We start from the raw sequence: 19,952 nt of genomic DNA, 5'->3' as shown, positions 1-19,952 counted from the left end.
CATGGCAAACGCGATCATAGTTTGGAGTTAAAACGACCACCCCCATGATGATTTTGTGATGGTATATTAGTGCGGTCAGGCTATAATTCTTTTTTATCTAATTAATTACAGGATTTGTAATTAATTAATCTAATTAACACATTGTGCGCCAAGAACGGCATAAATCGTTATTGCCCGCCATGCGTTGAACGCCAACAACGGTGTATCACGTGTTTGGGATCAATATTTCTTCCTGGCAGGACGCCATCATCCCGAGGGGCCTGCTTATCGCCAAGGCAAGACATCGAGCGGCATAAGAGATGCTAGAGACGAAGAGACTACAAGACTACCTACACACATGGTGCCTCCTGCACTCCTGCAGGCCTACTGGGCAGCCCAGAGACCGACCTAGGAAAGAGATGTCTCCGTGCAAGAAAAGTTCATCGGTCCCGGAGATATACACTATTACAAACATTGGTAACATTGCAGCTGCATATTTGAGTGATTAGCACCACAATGTCCTTTCTTAAGGGTGAATGTTTGTACCGTTTTTCTCCTAATGCAATCTTATTGTTTATGGGACTCGTTAGTCTACAATGCTCTCTAGAGGGGGAGACAGGTTACTATATTCATTTGATTAATGGCACTGTACCAAAGGGAATGAATGAAAAAATGTGTTATCCTGTTTCCTATAAGTGACATTTTAACTTTTACTATCAAGATTATATTATTATTATTATCGAATGGTGAAAAGTTTCCTTCTGTTCTTTGCTTATAGAATTTTGTGTTTGCTACTGGCTTATCTAAGTTTCTGGTTTATATTTGTTTTCAACATTCTACATTATTAAGTCCTTACTCTGGAGGTCAAAGTTGACTAGCATTCCCAAGCTCACCTCTATGATGTCACTTCCTGCCCACATGGTATATAGCTCCCATTTTTACAAGCTATCACGGTTAGCCTATTAACACTGAAGATGGAACACCTGTTCCGAAACATGTCTGTATCATAGGCTGCCATTAAAAACTATTTTTTGAAATCTGAGAGTGCTGGTCCGGCCTTCGCCTTTTTTCCTCATCAATATTTCTTTCGCCATGGCATTCATAATTCATCCAGCCTCCCTCCGGATCGCAGCCGGACCCTGTTCTGATATTGCAACGCCTCAATACCGCCGCCTGGTGGATGGTCGGGCGAGTTACACTCACGCCAAACCGGAAGTGGCGATCGGTGCATCGAGGAAATTCCTCCACCAGAGATATATTGTGGCGTGGATCAATATACACACAGTGCATTTGGATCGCTTTCGAAACGCAATAATCTATATGATTTCGGCGTTTATTGCGTCATACAAACCGGAAATGGATCTAGCAGATAGACGTCAAATAATTGGGATATTTTTCCTCCAGTCTCATCGGCGAACGGAAACTAACGTTACTTTCAGCTTGATTGTCCATTTCTTTGTTTGCAATCAGTCTGATCAATATATCAACCCATACTAAATAAAGCCGTTACTGACTATCAAGGAATTATAAACGACCCCCCCCCCTTTCCTTCACGCATGATGAAGCATAATGTATACGATCATATACATTTGAATTTTTTAATATAACGTGTATAGGAAAGAAACGCCAATCGATAATCTATCATATGCTTCAGGGCCTATAACTAGCATTTTTGGAATTGCAGCAGAAAAGCTGTACACAGTATTTCTGACACTGGGAATACATTCCCTGAGATCCATAGATATCAGATACCAAGAACATGCAAATGGACCATATTAAAAAGAAAAATCTGTAAATGTGTATTCTACGTTCTTATGGAATGAATGAGATAAAAAAATATTTAAATTAAAAACTAAAACATTTTTAATTAATTTTGAGTTAATTTTCATAACGCGATAATTTGCTGTGTAATTAATTAATCGAATTAACGCGATAAACTGACAGCCCTAGTATATATATACATTTGATTTGGGAGTATTCAGGGTTTCAGGGGATCAGCCAGAACAGTTTGGGCTTATTGCACATACCGCGTTTTTATCTCGCAATCTATGAAAAAATACTATTATCTTGGAAATGCACAATGTTTAGCGTGTAATAAACTACAAACTACAACGTGTGGAAACAAACTATTATTTGTGTCTCTACAACTATAATACAGAACTAGGGATGTCCAATATTATCGGCCGATATCGGAGGAAAGGAATTTTTAATTTTTTTTTACATTTCTATAATCTTTATTTACCCAGGCAAGCAAGTAAGAACAAATTCTGGTTATATTTATTGTCAAAAGTATGCATATTGTTGTGGGGGGGGGGGGGGGGGGGGGGTTGAAACCCTGCATATATCGGTATCGGTTGATATCGGTATCGGAAATTAAGAGTTGGACAATAAGAGTTGGACAATATCGGTATATCGGTATCGGGAAAAAATCCAATATCGAGCATCCCTATACAGAACACAAACACAGCTTCGCAAACACAGTGCAACGACCACGGAAACGACTAGAAGGCTGGCATTCTAAGGGTAATGATAACTGAATAGCGTGGCAGGAAAGTGGCAATTTCTTTTCTTGAACTTGAGGACTGCATACTTTTTTTGCAAACCGTAGCTTTATACTTATAGCACATGCATGAGCCTGGTCTCTTTTGAAAGATAACATTCTGAAGTTACTAAGGCAAAAATGACTTTTAGTGCTAATGAAATAGAGTAACAGAGGTCTGAACTTGAACTTGTGTACTCACATTTTTCTGTAGTGGTTGAAATATCAAAAAATTATATATAAAGAAAATTGGTATAAGCTGGAAAACACCGCAGATCCATAGCCTGAAGTCTTATGTAGTACAAGTCCAAATTTTCTAAAAGTCCATTCAGAAATGGGTCTTTGAGAGAGATCCGGGTAAACCGTGTAAAAATAAAAATAAAAAAAAAAGCTCTCCAAAATCCATTTCCTCATCCACGGCCGTTCATTCTGAAGTGTGATCAACACTTTCCCCTAGATCCGATCCTCGCCTGACATAACGTCATGTAACTCGAGAACCGAGGCACGGATTTGGTAGAGTAAGGTGGTGTTCGAACGGCAACAAATAGATCTTTCGAGCGGTAATTTATATGTTCAGCAAAAAATGCAGCCCAGAGCCGCTAAGACGCTCACACACAGGCACGTCGGGACGTATACGTTAAGATGCACGTTAAGAGTACAACTTTAGTATAATCTTTTTTTGTTCTTTTCTTTACCTTGAGGCTCATCTTGTATAGTTATTGATGTGTTGCCGTTTGAATGCTTGGGGCGTTCTGCATGAAGGGGGGACTAACCTGAAAATGCATCCCATAATCATCATCTTCCCCAGCCGGGGCTCGATGGGAAGCTTGGCGAGGATCCGTCCCAGGGGAGTCAGCTCGTCATTAGTGTCCAGAGCATCCAGCTCTGGGAGAGAAGATAAACGGGGTTGAGGAATTTCACGTTTTGGGTTAAATTTGTAATCCATGTTAATCCACAGGGAAAAACAACTTTATTTAAAGGAAAACTCCAACATTTTGGGAAATTAGCTTATTTGCCATCTACCCTGGAGTTAGACAAGAAGATACATACCATTTTCTTCTCTGTGCATGCAGTAGGAGTAGGAAGATGTTGGGAACTAGGCTAATGGAGGAACCTACTTCCAGTGACTGACGCTAAGCTAGGCTAATGGTGCGCGTCTTCCTACTCCTACTGCATGCACAGAGAAGAAAAAGGTATGTATCTTAACACCAACATTTTGGGAACCCTGGAGTTAGACAAGAAGATGCATACCTTTTTCTTCTCTGTGCATGCAGTAGGAGTAGGAAGACGTTGGGAACTAGGCTAATGGGGAACCTACTTCCAGTGAATGACGCTAAGATAGGCTAACGGTGCGCGTCTTCCTACTCCTACTGCATGCACAGAGAAGAAAAAGGGTATGTATCTTCGTGTCTAACTCCAGGGTAGATGCCAAATAAGCTAATTTCCCAAAATGTTGGAGTTTTCCTTTAAAGTCTATAAATATATATTCGTGAACAGAAAACAACTCTCTCCAAAAAAAGTGTGATAAAACTCAAATGCATGATCTAAGGTGCAACATTTTAAATTGCTCCATAGACAATGAATTGGGAGAGATGGTAAAGACGACAGGAGAACGTTTAGATTATACACTTTTGTTTCAGAGAACATTACTATAGAATAAAGCTCATGTGGGTATACAAAAAAGTCATTGTCAATGGAGCAGCCCCAGACTTTATACCCGACATCACAAGTTTGAGTCTTCTCTAGTTTCTGGATTTGAGGGAGTGCAGCTCATGTTCACAAATATTGATTAAACTTTCCATGACCATGGAGATAACATACTGGAATTCTTAATTTGGGTGGTGTTCCCCTGCTTTAACACTTAACCCTTTCACTACCACACTAGCAAATAATGGTTAACCCTTTCACTGCCTGTAGTGTGGTGTGGTAGTGAAAGGTTAACCGTCTGTAGTGTGGTAGTGAAAGGTTAACCGTCTGTAGTGTGGTAGTGAAAGGTTAACCTTCTGTAGTGTGGTAGTGAAAGGGTTAAACAGAACTTTACCATCAATACAGACGTCCATCCCTGTAGCATCTTAACCCTTTCAGTGCCAATCACGTGTTAACACGTTTCTGGGTCGTTTTTCCTTTTTTTCGATTTTAATACCCCATTCAATGTCAGGGAGCTGTATGTTGCCTGTAAAATGCATACTGGGACACCGAAGGTGCAGTACCGGCCGCATCCTACCAGTACCAGCAGACCTCTAGTGAACATCAGACACTATTTCCTTAACTAATTGTTGGGTGTAACTATTGACGAGGCACTACTTTGGTCTACCCGTCCAAGATTAATAACATGGTTACCAGGATGAGTAGAAACATCTCCATAATAAGAATAAATGCCTACCTCCTAACGAATACAACAATTAAAATGGTAGTACAATCTTTAGTCTTGTCCCATCTTGACTACTGCCCAGCAATTTGGTCTAGCGCGTCAAAGCAAGAGCTTAGTAAACTCCAGCTCACTCAAAATAGAGCTGCCCGACTCACTCTTCACTGCTCTATAAGGAATAGTGTGGAGGGAATGCATGCTAGACTTTCGTGGATGAGGGTGGAGGAGAGACTAGCATGCAGTTTGATTAGGTTTTTAAAGAACATTTGTACCTTGGGTAAACCCACTCAATTGTATTCTATGCTTTTATCCACCAATGATAGACATGACCATAATACCAGACATGCTTCAAGTAGTCGCTTCACCCTACCTCTGCCTAGAACCAACGCTCTAAAGAAATGCAATGTATAGAGCCATAACCAGGGCCGGATTAACGACCGGGCCGTCCGGGCCGTCCGGGCCGTGGCCCTCTAGTGATGAGGGGCCTCAAAATTTTATTTTTTTATTTTACATTTTAATTTTTCTTGGATGCCCCTCGTCACTAGAGGCCCCACATTTTATTTTTATTTGTTTTCTTATTTTGGAGATCGATGTCATACTGTGACACTGAAATGAAAACATATTTCATCAACTAAAATATTTAGTCAACAAAAATATTTCATCAACTAAAATATACAGTACGTCACACCACTCTGCAAGTGGCTAATCTTGAGTATTTTTTCTCCTCTTCATAAGAGTTTGAGGTTTTCCGTTTGAGGTAAAAACAGCAATAAAAAGTCAAAACTTGCATCTCCACATCCCAGCCGCGTGTAGCTTTATGCCAAGCAAGCAGTGCAAAAATTTACCGTAGTGGCATGCAGTAATGCGCCTTTCATTTTCGCGGAAATAGGCTGTCTATTGCCATTCTCTTTGACAAACTCTAACCTTAACCAGCTCCTTAACAACGCCTAAACTTAACCGTTCTAACCTTAACCAACTCCGAAACAATGCCTAACCTTAACCTTAACCATAGAAATTATATTGCCATTCTCTTTGACAAACTCTAACCTTAACCAGCTCCTTAACAGCGCCTAAACTTAACCGTTCTAACCTTAACCAACTCCGAAACAATGCCTAACCTTAATCGGCGAAAGAATACACGTTAAAAAAAAATCACGTTAAAAAATATTTTCGATGGGATTCGAACTCGCCAGCAAACAAGCTATAGGATCCACAGCCATGTGTCCTTGCCAATTGAGCTATTTGTTGGATACTGAATAAGGGGCGGTGACTTATATATATTGAGCTCCGCTCGTGTCGCATGCGCGGGCACCTCGCGCGAGCACGCCGGCGCACGCACGCACCTGAGCGAGCACGCCGCCGCCGGTGCACGCACGGTAGCATTTGTCTGAAAAGAAGGGCGCTTTACCGCACTAGCGTGCGGTGACGAATGCGGAAGCATTTTTGCACTGCTTGCTTGGCATTAACGTACAGGCATCCCAGCCCCGACGCCTGAATACTTTTACCAACGGATTTCCAGTTCCGCATTTGCGTTCTGTGCTCTGATTGGCCACTGACGTTTCTGGTAGAGCCAATCGTGTGACGCCTCTTTTTTTCACCGGTTAAGCTTAGGCACTCTTTCGAAGTTGGTTAAGGTTAGAGTTTGTCTTAGAGCAGGGCGATAGAACACCAGCCCTGATTCCATACTCTAACCTTAACCAACTTCGAAAGAGTCGCCTAAGAAACGTCAGTGGCCAATCAGATCGCAGAACGCGAACACGGAACTGGAAATACGTTGGTAAAAGAATAGTAGGTGAGATCTTCGTTCCCCAGAGGTAAGTCAGATAAATCTGGTCTGTCTATCTGTATGTCATATATGTTATGATGAATTGAAAATGGGGGACCCTGATGTAAACAAGACAAACGTCTTTCTCTGGTCTGCATCCCCTCAACAATTGTGTGTATTGAGCCGTACTGTATTATTTGTACCCATTCTGCAATCTGTTAAATAAAATGTTCATTAATTCATTAATTCACAGACAGTAACACAGGACAAAAACACATTTCAACCCCCTCCCTTCCCTAATTATAATTTAAATTGACATTCACGTAAAAGTAAGCTTACTATTCTAATATTATATTCTTGTCTCCAAAGTGTGTGCATGTTTTTTTTCTTCCTGAGGATGGCGTCATCCCCCCATCTAAACATGATGTGTTTCTTTTCTCTTCTTGATTGATTGAAAACTTTATTAACAGATTGCAGAATGGGTACAGTACAGCTCAATAATTGTTAAGGGGATGCAGACCAGAGAAAGACTTTCGTCTTGTTTACATCAGGGTCCCCCATTTTCAATTCATCATAACATATATGACATACATGACATACAGATAGACAGTACTGCTACATCTATACATTTATGACATCAGATTTGCAAATACAGTACTGTTTGTGATACGAAAAGAGTCCAGAAATGGAGAGTATATACATTTGACATAGAAACTGTACATTGGAGGAGGTTGGGGGGTGGGGGGACTGTACATTGGAGGTGGTTGGGTGGGTGGGGGGGGGGGGGGGGGGTTGGGTAGGAGGGGTGGGTGGGTGACACTGTACAAGCAAAACTGTACATTGGAATATTGACAAAACCATACTTGGTCATTTACTGTACATTGGAGGGGGTTGTGTTAGGACATTTACAGGGGCCAGTTTCGAATTGCAGTCTCCCGTAGGTGTTCTTTGAGAGTGTTTTTGAAAGTGGGTAGTGATTCACATTCCTTTACAGCTTTGGGTAGGGCGTTCCACATTGATGTGGCATAATTGCGAAACGTGTTTAGTCCCTTGTTTGAGCCGAATCTGGGTTTAACATGATTTGTGGAGCTCCCTCTGGTGTTGTGATTGTGGTATTCACTGACCTTTGGCAAGTATTTTGACATGTACATGGGTACCTTGGTCGTGTAGTGTATCTTGTAGACCAGGCCCATTGCAAGTTGCTGTACTCTGTCGTCTACTCTAAGCCATCCTAGGTTGTCAAAGTGGGCAGGGGTGGTCAAAGTCCTTTTAGCTTGGCCCTCAGAGCCCACCACTTCTAAATATTCTATATATTTTTTAAAGTGACATAAAAACGCCACTGTGCGTGCGTGCACATGTATGCGTGTGTGGGGGGGCCTCCACAAGAATCTGGCCCAGGGGCCTCTGAAGTCTTAATCTGGCCCTGGCCATAACATACTGGAATAGGATCCCATTACATATTATACGGACGGAAAACAAGGACAGTTTCAAAAAGAAACTCAAAGGAGCCATAATCCGGAAGGAAATTAATATGTCATGCATGAGTGTAGCTGCAGCCATGTTATCGAAAACTTCTTCTGATTACTTTGTGTTTTTTCTTTTCTTTTTAAAGGTATGGTGAAATTGATGTTTTAGTAACATTGATGAGCATTCTAAAAGCAATTCTTAAAAATATTCAATTTTAAAAACAATCTTAAATTGTATTTAACACTGTATTTTGTATTTTGTTTTGTTTTTTGTTTTCTGTTTCTTTGCTTGCATGTAATTTTAGCCATCTTAATTGTTAGTTTCATTGTGTATTGTATGTTGAGTACTGGCTTTTAATCATTCTGTTTTGCAATAATTGTTTTTGTATGTTTTTTTGTGTGGACCCCAGGAAGACTAGCTGGTTGCCATGGCACCAGCTAATGGGGATCCGTAATAAAATCAAAATCAAACTAGATGTTCAACTCTACTCGATTTGGGCCTGCTACAGTTGAAGATAGTCGACTAGAGGTCTGCTCTCCTCTATGTGACGACATCTCGAGACACATTGGCAAGTTATGTCAGATTATCACATGTCCTTCTATGTGGATATATCTTCTACATTGTATATACATGTGTATATATCTTCTACATTGTATACCTGTATGTATATATCTTCTACATTGTATATGTGTGTATATATCTTCTACAGTGTGTATGCATTAGGGCTGTCACATCGTTTCGAATTGAATTTTGAATTTACATAAAAATACGAGATACGAACTTGAAGGGAGATTTTTTTTTTTTTTTTTTAAATATATAATAACAATAACTTCAAAATAAGGATACCGGTAAAAACGGTAAACATGTATTCCAAATAATTACTAACTGGTCATGGTTATTTTGAGTCTTTAATAAAAAAAAAAAATGTATCCACTTTTTTCTCCCCATTTTCAATTTTTCTCCCATCCCAATTTCGTATTTCCAATTCTTCCCTCCCCTGTCTTGAACGTTGCTAGACTATGCCTCCCACTGGTCGGCTGTAGTGAGGATAGAAGCCTTGCATCATGTGTCCCCTCCGGTACACGAGGAGGCAGCCTGTCGCATATTTTCACCGCAGCAGCTCGAACTCTGTGGCGAGGAGTAACGCGTGGGAGGCTCACGCTGCCCCAGATACATCCTGTTTCCGCCGCACCGGCGTCACCCAACCGACCTGTAGGAGTCGCTGTCCACAACGTCCAATCCCCACCCACCGGCTTTCCCACCCTCTAACACTGCCAATTGTGTTAGTACGACGACCGGCCAAGCCGGTAGCAACGCCAAGAGCTGGGCTCGATACCAGCATATCCTGCGTTAGTGGCGAGCGCCTTGCCCACTGCGCCACTCAGCCGCCTGAGTATTTCGATTTTAATATCTCTCAGGAGTCGACCAGCATGCCGGCGTGACGTAATTTGTTTGACGAGGTCTAGCAGAGAATTTCCGGAATGCTCATTGAAAGAGCAGGCCTGAAACTAACATTACATAGTAGCTAGTTTTTATTTGGTCCAAGAAATAATTGAAATTTTTTGGCCCAAGAAATAATTGAAATTTTCATTGTTTCTAATGCTTCAGGAGCATGTTTACATTTGCTCAGCCTCATAGTAGAAAAACACATCTTGTAAATCGTTTGTGTTTTGTGTTGTACAGTATGCAGTATACAGTATGTATTGTATTATTATACAACTATCTCTCTCTCTCTTGCTCACACACACACACACACACACACACAAAGGGAGCCGCATGTGATTGGTGGAGGCGGGACCCTTACAAAAAACAAAAAAAATCCATCAAAATCAGTGTTGTTGCATTGACACATGCTAGCCTGACTGGGGCTATATTTTGCACTATATTTCCTGAATGATTTCCCCAGTCCGGCACTGGTTAAAAGCCTCCAATGCTTATTAGTGTGTGTGCGTTTGAACGTTTGCATGTTTCAACCCTACATTTCCATTTATAAAAATAAACTTTTTTTTAACCTCCTATAATAGTGGGGGTCGCGGCTCTCCGACACCGTTATTTCGGGGGTCGTGGCCTGAAAACTTTGGGAACCCCTGGGTTAGAGAAGCTATAAAACTGGCCTTCCTTTGAGCTAGTTGAGTATCTGGAGCATCACATTTGTGGGTTCGACTATACTCTCAAAATGGCCAGAAAATTTTAACTTTCATATGAAACTCAACAGTCTATTCTTGATCTTAGAAATTAAGCTATTCCATGCGAGAAATTGCCAAGAAACTGAACATTTCCTACAACGGTGTGTACTACTCCCTTCAGAGAACAGCACAAACAGGCTCTAACCAGAGTAGAAAGAGAAGTGGGAGGCCCAGGTGCACAACTGAGCAAGAAGACAAGTACATTAGAGTCTCTATTTTGAGAAATAGACACCTCACAGGTCCTGAACTGGCAGCTTCATTAAATGGTACCCGCAAAACACCAGTGTCAACGTCTAGAGTAAAGAGGCGACTCCGGGATGCTGGCCTTCTAGGCAGAGTGGCAAAGAAAAAGCCATATCCGAGACTGGCCAAAAAAAGGAAAATATTAATATGGGCAAAATAACACATTGGACAGAGGAAGATTGTAAAAAAAGTGTTATGGACAGACAAATCGAAGTTTGAGGCGTTTGGATCACACAGAAGAACATTTGTGAGATGCAGAACAAGTGAAAAGATGCTGGAAGAGTGCCTGACGCCATCTGTCAAGCATGGTGGAGGTAATGTGATGGTCTGGGGCTGCTTTGGTGCTGGTAAAGTGGGAGATTTAAAAAGGGATTTTGAATAAGGGAGGCTATCACTCAATTTTGCAACGCCATGCCCCGTGGACAGCGCTTGATTGGAGCCAATTTCCTCCTACAACATGACAATGACCCAAAGCACACCTCCAAATTATGCAAGAACTATTTAGGGAAGGAGCAGGCAGCTGGTATTCTGTCTGTAATGGAGTGGCCAGTGCAGTCACCAGATCTCAACCCCATTGAGCTGTCGTGGGAGCAGCTTGACCGTATGGTACCGCAAGAAGGCACTTCAAGCCAATCCAACTTGTGGGAGGTGCTTCAGGAAGCATGGGGTGATTCCCTCCACAAATGAACAGCTAGAATGCCAAAGGTCTGCAATGCTGTAATTGCTGCAAAGGGAGCATTCTTTGATGAAAGCAAAGTTTGAAGGACAAAATTATTATTTCAAATAAAAAATCATTATTTCTAACCTTGTCAATGTCTTCACTATATGTTCTATTGATTTTGAAACCCATTTGATAGATAAAAGTAGTGAATAAAAGTGAATAGAGTTTTCATGGAAAACACGAAATTGTCTGGGTGACCCCAAACTTTTGAACGGTAGTGTATATATTTTTTTAATTGTATATCTGTATCTTCTACATTGCACTCTCTAACATGAATCTGTTCATTCCAGTAGCCACCTTTACTTGTAGGTGATATTCATAATGTATTTCTGCACATTCCGTATATACAATTTTGCCAGCCATTATATTAATCCAATACATGTGAAAATTGGACATCTGTATTATAAAGCATTTGTGATGGATACAGTACATACATAACATAATAGGACATTTTTAATGTGACAATAAAAAAGACAATTACATCTGTAATCTTTACCAGATAAACCAAACATCTTCAAATAAAATACAACATTTAGGCCAATATTGGCCAAACCCTAAATGTTTTCCAGACCTCTTACCTCTCAGAGTATGCTCAGCCTCAATGACGGCGTCCAGAGGTGGTGGTTCGATGGCCTTTGACAGGAAGTGGCCGATGGCCCCCAGTCTCAGCAGCTTGATGCTGAGGGCCACCTCATGAAGCGGAGTCCGGAAGATCTCTGGGGTCATGTGGGTCTCGAGTCTGGGAGGCAAAAGAGGCAACATGCAGACTTTAGGTGGTGATCTTCTGCATGATCCTATTTGTTGTTATTTTTGGCGACATCTACTGATGATAAGCGATCATTGCACTGTATTGAATTGCTTTACATTTAGAAAATTCATGGCAACTACCGAGTCCTGTTCGTTGACTACAGCTCACCATTCAACACTATAGTCCCCGCTAGACTCGACACAAAACTGAAGAACCTGTGACTCAAGTTGTGCAGCTGGATTCTAGACTTCCTGTCAGACCACCGCCAGGTGATGAGGCGGATGGGACCCAACACCTCAGCCCATCAACACAGGAGCCCCACAGGGGTGTGTCCTGGGCCTCCTCCTCTAATCCCTGTAAACCTACCATTGTGGCTCCAACATGGTGATTAAGTTTGCTGATGACACAGTGATAGTGATGGGGCCTAATCACCAACAACAATGACACCAATGGTGCAAGGTGAACAACCTCTCCCTCAAGGTTGACAAGACCAAGGAGCTGATCGTGGACTACAGGAGAGGGGGAGAAAGGCTGGACCCCATTCAACATCAACAAGTCTGCTGTGGAGAGTTAGCAGCTTCAAGATCCTCTGTGTTCACATCACTGAGGACGTGCACCTGGGACGTGCATATGGATGGGAATCGAGAACCTAATAGTACGATTCCTTGGAATTGCATGCCTCCGTGACTATCGATTACTCTTATCAATGCCATGTTTTTCCAACAGTTGTGCATTGTAAAACAATGACGTAACGCTGTAGAGAACTCATGCTGTATGTTTTATATAATAACGTTAGCGCCACGCATGCAGCCATAGCGGACCATTTGATTCCTTGACTAGGAAAACCTAAATGAAAAACGAATGCTTTCACTGTATAAATATTCTCCCATTTCATCCATTTCAGACTGAGGCTGCAGCCAGTACTAGTGGTTCTCGCGCACCTCAGGAAAATCCTTTCACGCTAGCACAGCGGGGTAAAATGACTCAAGAAAAGGTGAACGAGTGTCACTGAGCAGTCACTAAATTTGTTTGGAGACTGAGGCGGTGTGTCGAGTGAACGTTTATTCAGCATAAGAAAACACAACAACACTCCATCACGTTACTAGCTAAATCGGTCTACCTGCCGACAGGAAGGCAACACTCTATAGGGTCCGTGCGGAACCAATATTCCCAACAACAGTTCCGTAGGTGAATTATGTCTAATCACCACAGGTGAAAGGTTTGCACCCTTACGCCATGGTAGAAGCCGCGGAATTTCGGTAGGTGAATTGCTTTCCTAGATGTTACTTATGTGTCTGTTATGTTTATACTTTTAAGTTAACCTTTATTTATACAGGTAGGTTATTGATAACGAATTATCTTTTGCAATAACGACCTGTTGAATGTAACTACAGTTCAATAGATTACATTAGTTTAAGAGAATCTCAAATAAATTCTTTTATTTAAGTGTGTAGTTAAAGAAAAGTACAGTTTTTGTATTTTTCTGACATGGGGGCTCAACAATAAATGACAATCAGAAATGTCAAGTTGCATGTTGTTATTCTAACCAGCTTAGTTCTGTTGCATTCCCACAATATATGTTCTGTAGAAAGATGACAAAGGCTGTCAACCGAAAATATAACCCCCCCATCCAGAGAGAGTTTAACCAACCGCCTGATCCCTGCATGGTATGACGTTAAGGGCAATTTGATTTCAGAGCTAAAACATTTAAGTAAGTTAACACTAATAAACCTGTATGTACTCTTTGTCCACGCAACAATTTATCAGGAATCTATAAAGAATCGGATGGATAAGCAGAATTGATAATGGAATCAGTATCGATAAAATAATAATATCAATTCCCATCCCTAGACGTGCACACTGGCCAGGTGGTGAAGAAGGCACAACAACGCCTCTTTCACCTCAGGCGGCTGAAGAGATTCAGCATGGGGCTCCAGATCCTACAGAGACACAACCGAGAGCGTCCTGACTGGATGCATCACCTTCTACAGAGACACAACCGAGAGCGTCCTGACTGGATGCATCACCTTCTACAGAGACACAACCGAGAGTGTCCTGACTGGATGCATCACCTTCTACAGAGACACAACCGAGTGCGTCCTGACTGAATTTCAGTGAAAAAATTATTATAAAAAAAAAAAGGTCTAAGCTATTTAAGTTTTGGCTACCTTTTTGTACCATGGTATGTTTGGTATCATTCTTTTCAGCAGTCTCACCTGTATGACCTGATATTTTTTATTTTTTTTATATATAAAATTAAAATAAATGTTTTCCTCTTCAAATTCGAAATGCTCCCTTCAAGTTCGAATCTCGTGTTTTTATGTAAATTCTAAATTAAATTCTAAATTCAAAAATAATGTGACGGCCCTAGCGCCTATATAAATTTGTGAAGATGCTGGCGTTCACCCAGGAAATGATAGCTGCTGGTGTCCAGGAGATCCTGGATTATGTGCACACAGAGAAACGTGAAGCTGCTGACCCTTCCAACCGGTTTGGGCTGCATGTTAACTGAAGGGGGTTCTAAGCAGATCTGGGTTTTGACTACTTTCACTCGAAGCACTTCAAGATTCAAGAGGTTTATTCATCACATACATACCAGGGCACACAGTGAAATGCGGGTGGCCATGCTTGTGCAATAATACTAATAATAAGACATAATAAACAGGTAATAAAATAGACATAAAAATAGACATAAAAATAGGCATGATAAAATAGACATGCTAAAGTCCAATGTTAGCTACGGATTTAAGGCAATGGGTCCTATGTACACTACTATACAATATACAGTTTTTACTCTATATCCTTATGCTATACTTGCTATATCTAAACTATACAAGAACCACATCGGTTCTTTCCTTAAAGTGACCTTTATTTTCCTCGTTCCTTTAAAGTGTCCTTTCCATTTAGTTTAAAGTGACCGTTTGTGTGTGAGCGAATGCAGCATGTGTGTTGTGTGTGTGTACAGTATGTGTGTGCTCATGTGTACTTGTGTGTGGAGAGTTCAGTGTTCAATGTTCTGATGGCCTGGGGGAAGAAGCTGAGCCATAGTCTCTCTCTTCTTGTTCATGATGACTGATGTCAATGCGACAGGGCAGTAGTCATTTAGGCAGAAGGCCACAGTTTTTTGGGGGACAGGGACAATGGAAGGGGATGGGGAGCCCAGACTGACTCGGGGAGAGGTTGAATATGTTGGTGAACACCTCTGCTAGCTGGTCTGCGCACGTCCCTGAGAGCCTGGCCTGGGATACCATCTGTTGGCTCTGGAGCTTTTTGGGGTTGACCCTTTTGAAGGTCTATCTCTAGGATCACATTAACTCTACCTATAGAGAAGTATATGACTTAACTGGGTAACGTCCGAGTCATCAGGTCCAAGTGCCAAACCATATCAGGTAGAGAACAGAAATAATTTAAACCCTTCTAAGGTTTCTCTCCTCCACACTGCCTGTGGTGCATTTTTTCCTATTGCTAGGTTTTAGTGAGTTTTTCCTTACCTTCGCGTGGGGTATGTCTGGGAGTGTTTGCATTCATTTATTGTGTTCTTGACTTATTGTTATGTTTCTTCTTGACTTGTTTAGCACATTGACTGCCACGCTTCTATCCATCAATGTATGATCACTGCCACCAGTCTAAGCCTATGGAGATGTTCACCTTCTTTGCAGGGCTATAACTTTTTAAATTGTATTGCTAAATTGACATTACTATGGCCCATTCAACATCGATTATCTATCGTTCAGGATGTAGGAACGTTATACTTTTTCATTCATAGATTCTTCCAAAAATAGCTTCTAGAATAAAAGTATGTTTTTATTGTTTTCTGCAGTAATTCATAGAACGTGAGTTATAGGCATAAACGCATATATAGATTATCAACTGCCGTTTATTGCCGATACACGCTATATTAAAAAAATTCAACGGTACATGATCGTATACGTTATGATTCATCATGCGCGGATGAAAGGGGGGGGGGGGGGGGGGTCATTTATAATTCCGTGATAGTCAGTAAATGCTTTATGTAGTATGGGTGATATATTGTTCAGAGCGGTTTGCATTGAAAAGAATAAACAATCAAGCTGAAAGTAACGTTACTTACAGTCCTCTTACCGTTCGCCGATGAGACTGGAGAAAAAAGATCCCACTTATTTGAGGTCGATCGACTAGATCCATTTCCGGTTTGTATGGCGCAATAAAGGCCCAAATCATATCGATTATTGAGTTATGGCAGCGATCCATTGCACGCCAGTGTGTGTCTATAGTCCCGCAACGATATGTGACTGCCGGACGGATTTCCCAGATGCACCGAGATCATCAGATCCACTTCCGGTTGTAACTCGCCTGATCATCCACCAGGCGGCGGTATTGAGGCGTTGCACTGTTGTGCAGAGTCCCACTGTATCAGCAGAGGCTGGGTGGCGGAATTATGAATGCCATGGCGAAAAAATTAAATATGATCTCAATAACGTCGTACAGCGTGGTCTGGCAGAATTAGCATGGCCAGCAAACACGTCGTAAGCCGTTTTTGGCAGTCAATGTGTTAAAGAAGACGTGTCCGGCCCATGGGGACATTAACGTGTGTTGTCGGGCCTTACAAAGATTTGATTTGATACAAGCACGGAGCATGGATGTACTTTCAATTCAACAAATACAGGAAGTGGATTAAAAAAAAAGAACTGAAAATAGTTTGTAAAAGAAGGTTCTTATATCCGCTCTAAAAACAAAACTATTGAGAATGACGCGTCTATCATTAGTACGCACATAAAAAAATTTTAACTGAAGGTAAATGACATGGCAGTCGTCAGGGAGGTTTCATTACATACTTCTCGAAGCGCGCATGGCTGCACAGATGGAAGCAGAACCCTGCCCGGACACGCCCGGCGCGGCCTTTCCTCTGCTCCAGGTTGGTCTTGGAGGCCCACACTGTGGCGTAGTTGGTCATGTTGTTGTGGGAGGTGAATAGCTTCACTTTCTGCCTGTCAGGACACAATCACACAGGTTTAGCTTCACTTTCTGCCAGGGCTGCACGATTCAATAAAAACATTTATTGCACTCTCTTAAACAGACAACATAATATATCGACTTAAACTTAAAATATATCAAAGTGTTTGACTTAAACTTAAAAGTCTCTTGTAACCTAAAACATAACTCAAATATTTTCCGCTTGCAGTTGTTCTTAGTACTATTCATTACTTAATTTCACAATTCTCTTATATACTCTGATTCTACGCCTGTCCCCGTCTCCCTGTGAGTGGATGTCTCGTGGTGATGATCAAAATGGTGGACGTCCCGTGGTGATGGCCAAGAGGATACGATCCGTCGCCCCCATACCTCAAATGGATCCGTTATCAGCTCTATTCTATTTTCAATCTTTCAAAATGTTCTTATGTACCACAGTTGCTATTGCATGTACATATGTGTTTTATTACACATATATGTACATACTCTGTTCCGATTGCTATGATTTTGTGGGGGAGAAATTTAAATGTCAAAAACCAAAACTACCGGTATTCTACCTTAGATCGTGAACCATGACTTGAAGGTATTTTTTCTCTTAACCTGCTGTAACTAAGCCTTTAGTTTTTGTTATCCATTTCTGATGCATTATGACAGGATTATATCAAAGGAGGCTTATTCAATTAATTAATATAGCTTTGGATGATAATGCATTTTGCTTATACGTATGAGTTTGAGTTTGCCTTCTATTAAATTATATGGTACTATGGTAAGCCATACACTATATATAGTATTTCTCTACGGTAAGTCTTGTGTACGAAGAAAACAGTAATACTAAGTAATTTGGCATGATCGGGAGGGCAAGCTGGGAGCTTACTTGCAGGAGTCGATGACGTAGACTACGTCATTGATGGTGATACTGGTCTCTGCAATGTTGGTGGACAGGATCACCTAAATACATAGAGATATTGGTTTACAACATTTGCTGGCCTCTGGTTTTCCTCTGTTGGAAAGAGAACGACAGCTTTAAAAATCACACCTTTATTATTAAGATAAGATAAGATATTCCTTTATTGATCCCCTTGGGGAAATTCTGGAATTATTACTATATTACTGATGTAAAGCCAGCTATGCGCTATTGTACACTGGAAAGATCAACTCTATGCAGGTTGTATACTGGAATAATCGCCTTTATACAAGTTATACACTGGAATAATCATCTTTCTATAAGTTGTAGAATGGAATAATCACCTTTCCACATGTTGTACACTGGAATAATCATCTTTACACATGTTGTACTCTGGAATAATCACCTTTACACTGGTTGTACACTGGAATAATCATCTTTACTCTGGAATAATCACCTTTACACTGGTTGTACACTGAAATAATCATCTTTCCACATGTTGTACACTGGAATAATCACCTTTACACATGTTGTACACTGGAATAATCACCTTTACACATGTTGTATACTGGAATAAGGCTACTGTTTTGCTACCGCCAACTGCATTTACTGCTGAATTTATCACTAAGACACACAGCTTATGAAATTCCAGACTTATTTTAATAAGATATGACAAAAACATTTTGACAACAGAAAAAACAACATATGCAAATGAGCCACTGACTCAAGACTGAACATGGTAAAACCACTAGGGCTGCTGCCATCATGACATTTTTCTTTTGCTGAAGCTAAAAAAAAATCAGTTTACCACATAATTGATATGATAGGTTCAACCTATTGGTGACAAGTGTCTTTAAAAAAATTAATAATACATCCACAGAGCTTTTAGGAAGGTGTGAAATTAAAGTATTGCTTTCCCCTCCGAAAAATTATTTATTCGTGAATTTATCGCAAAAGATTATTTGTGGGTCCAAAATGAATGTTGTTGTTTACATGTTGCAGGTATGTATGCCTTCCCTACTTCCCAATTCCACACATGGAATGCACCCGATTGGATAAACATGCTCATGCTCTAGTCCGACATCTAGTGGCTGAATGTTATATATAGCACCTTTTTGGGTGGAGGGGATCCACTGAAAAACGTTTTTAAGTGGAAGTGAAAAGGTGCTCCGACTCAGCTTCTTCCCCCAGGCCATCAGAACACTGAACACTGATCTCTCCACAGACAAGCACACAAACACACACACATCCTCACCTGCACTCTCTCACACACAAACACACTACAAAAAACATAAATGTATATTATTGTATATAGTATTCATTACCTTATTTCTTAAGTTTAGCATTGTATTGTATTCTTATTACTTTTGATCATGTCTATTTTATTATCTATTCTATTATTCTATTTTATAATTTGTATTTTTGCACAATCAAGGCGGGCATGGCCACCTTCATTTCACTACATGTCTTGTGTATGTATGATGAATAAATCTCTTGAATCTTGAAATCTTGAATCTATAGATAAAGTGTATGTATAGCGTAATCTTTTTTTTTATAATACATCCATAGAGCTTTTAGAAAGGTGTGGAATAAAAGTATTACTTTTCCCCCAAAATTATATTTTGATTAACCTCTTAAGCCTGAGCGGTCCGGTACGATTGATATCACGCCATAAATCCATCAATATACAGAATGTATTAATTAATGTTGCGTTTCTTTTCAAATGTAGCCAAGAGTAAATACCCTAACCCTGTCAAAACAGCAGTCAAAGTGTATATTTACAGCACTACGTTTCTTTACCAATGATTTTAAGTGTTATTAGTGAAATATGAGTTTATAGGCATAGAGTCAAAAAAAGGCGCTTATTGACAGGAGGACTTAGTGCAACCCAACTTGAGTGTAGTCTTTTGAGAGAAGAGACCCAGGGCTTACGATGGGCTTTTGAATTTGATAAAACGATACTTCCTAGCTCACGTCAGCCCCTGTCAATCATCAGACTTCTAGCATGAAGCTTTTTTTCTATCTTCATTTTCGGGATCATATCTCACGGGTGGAACAAACCCGGAGCGTTATTGCCATAAC

At 40.7% G+C, this 19,952-nt stretch overlaps 1 protein-coding gene across 2 annotated transcripts in view; it reads right to left on the bottom strand.

Moving 5' to 3' along the window:
• The window catches only part of dhx9 (DEAH (Asp-Glu-Ala-His) box helicase 9), a 221,995-nt gene that overhangs the window by 57,553 nt on the left and 144,490 nt on the right, over window positions 1–19,952 (bottom strand). For both annotated transcript variants that reach the window (XM_084320875.1, XM_084320876.1), the window contains 4 exons: window positions 17,841–17,914; window positions 16,831–16,983; window positions 11,847–12,007; window positions 3,292–3,403 (listed from right to left, as the gene is read on the bottom strand). In XM_084320875.1, coding sequence (XP_084177001.1) covers window positions 3,292–3,403; window positions 11,847–12,007; window positions 16,831–16,983; window positions 17,841–17,914 — 500 coding nt within the window. The remainder of the gene's footprint in view (window positions 1–3,291; window positions 3,404–11,846; window positions 12,008–16,830; window positions 16,984–17,840; window positions 17,915–19,952) is intronic.

This window comes from Notolepis coatsorum (genome assembly GCF_963971535.1).
Source record: "Notolepis coatsorum genome assembly, chromosome: 8".
Classification (NCBI taxonomy): Eukaryota; Metazoa; Chordata; class Actinopteri; order Aulopiformes; family Paralepididae; genus Notolepis; species Notolepis coatsorum.
The sequence above is the reverse complement of the archived record's forward strand: the minus strand, read 5'-3'. Positions and strand labels throughout refer to the sequence as shown.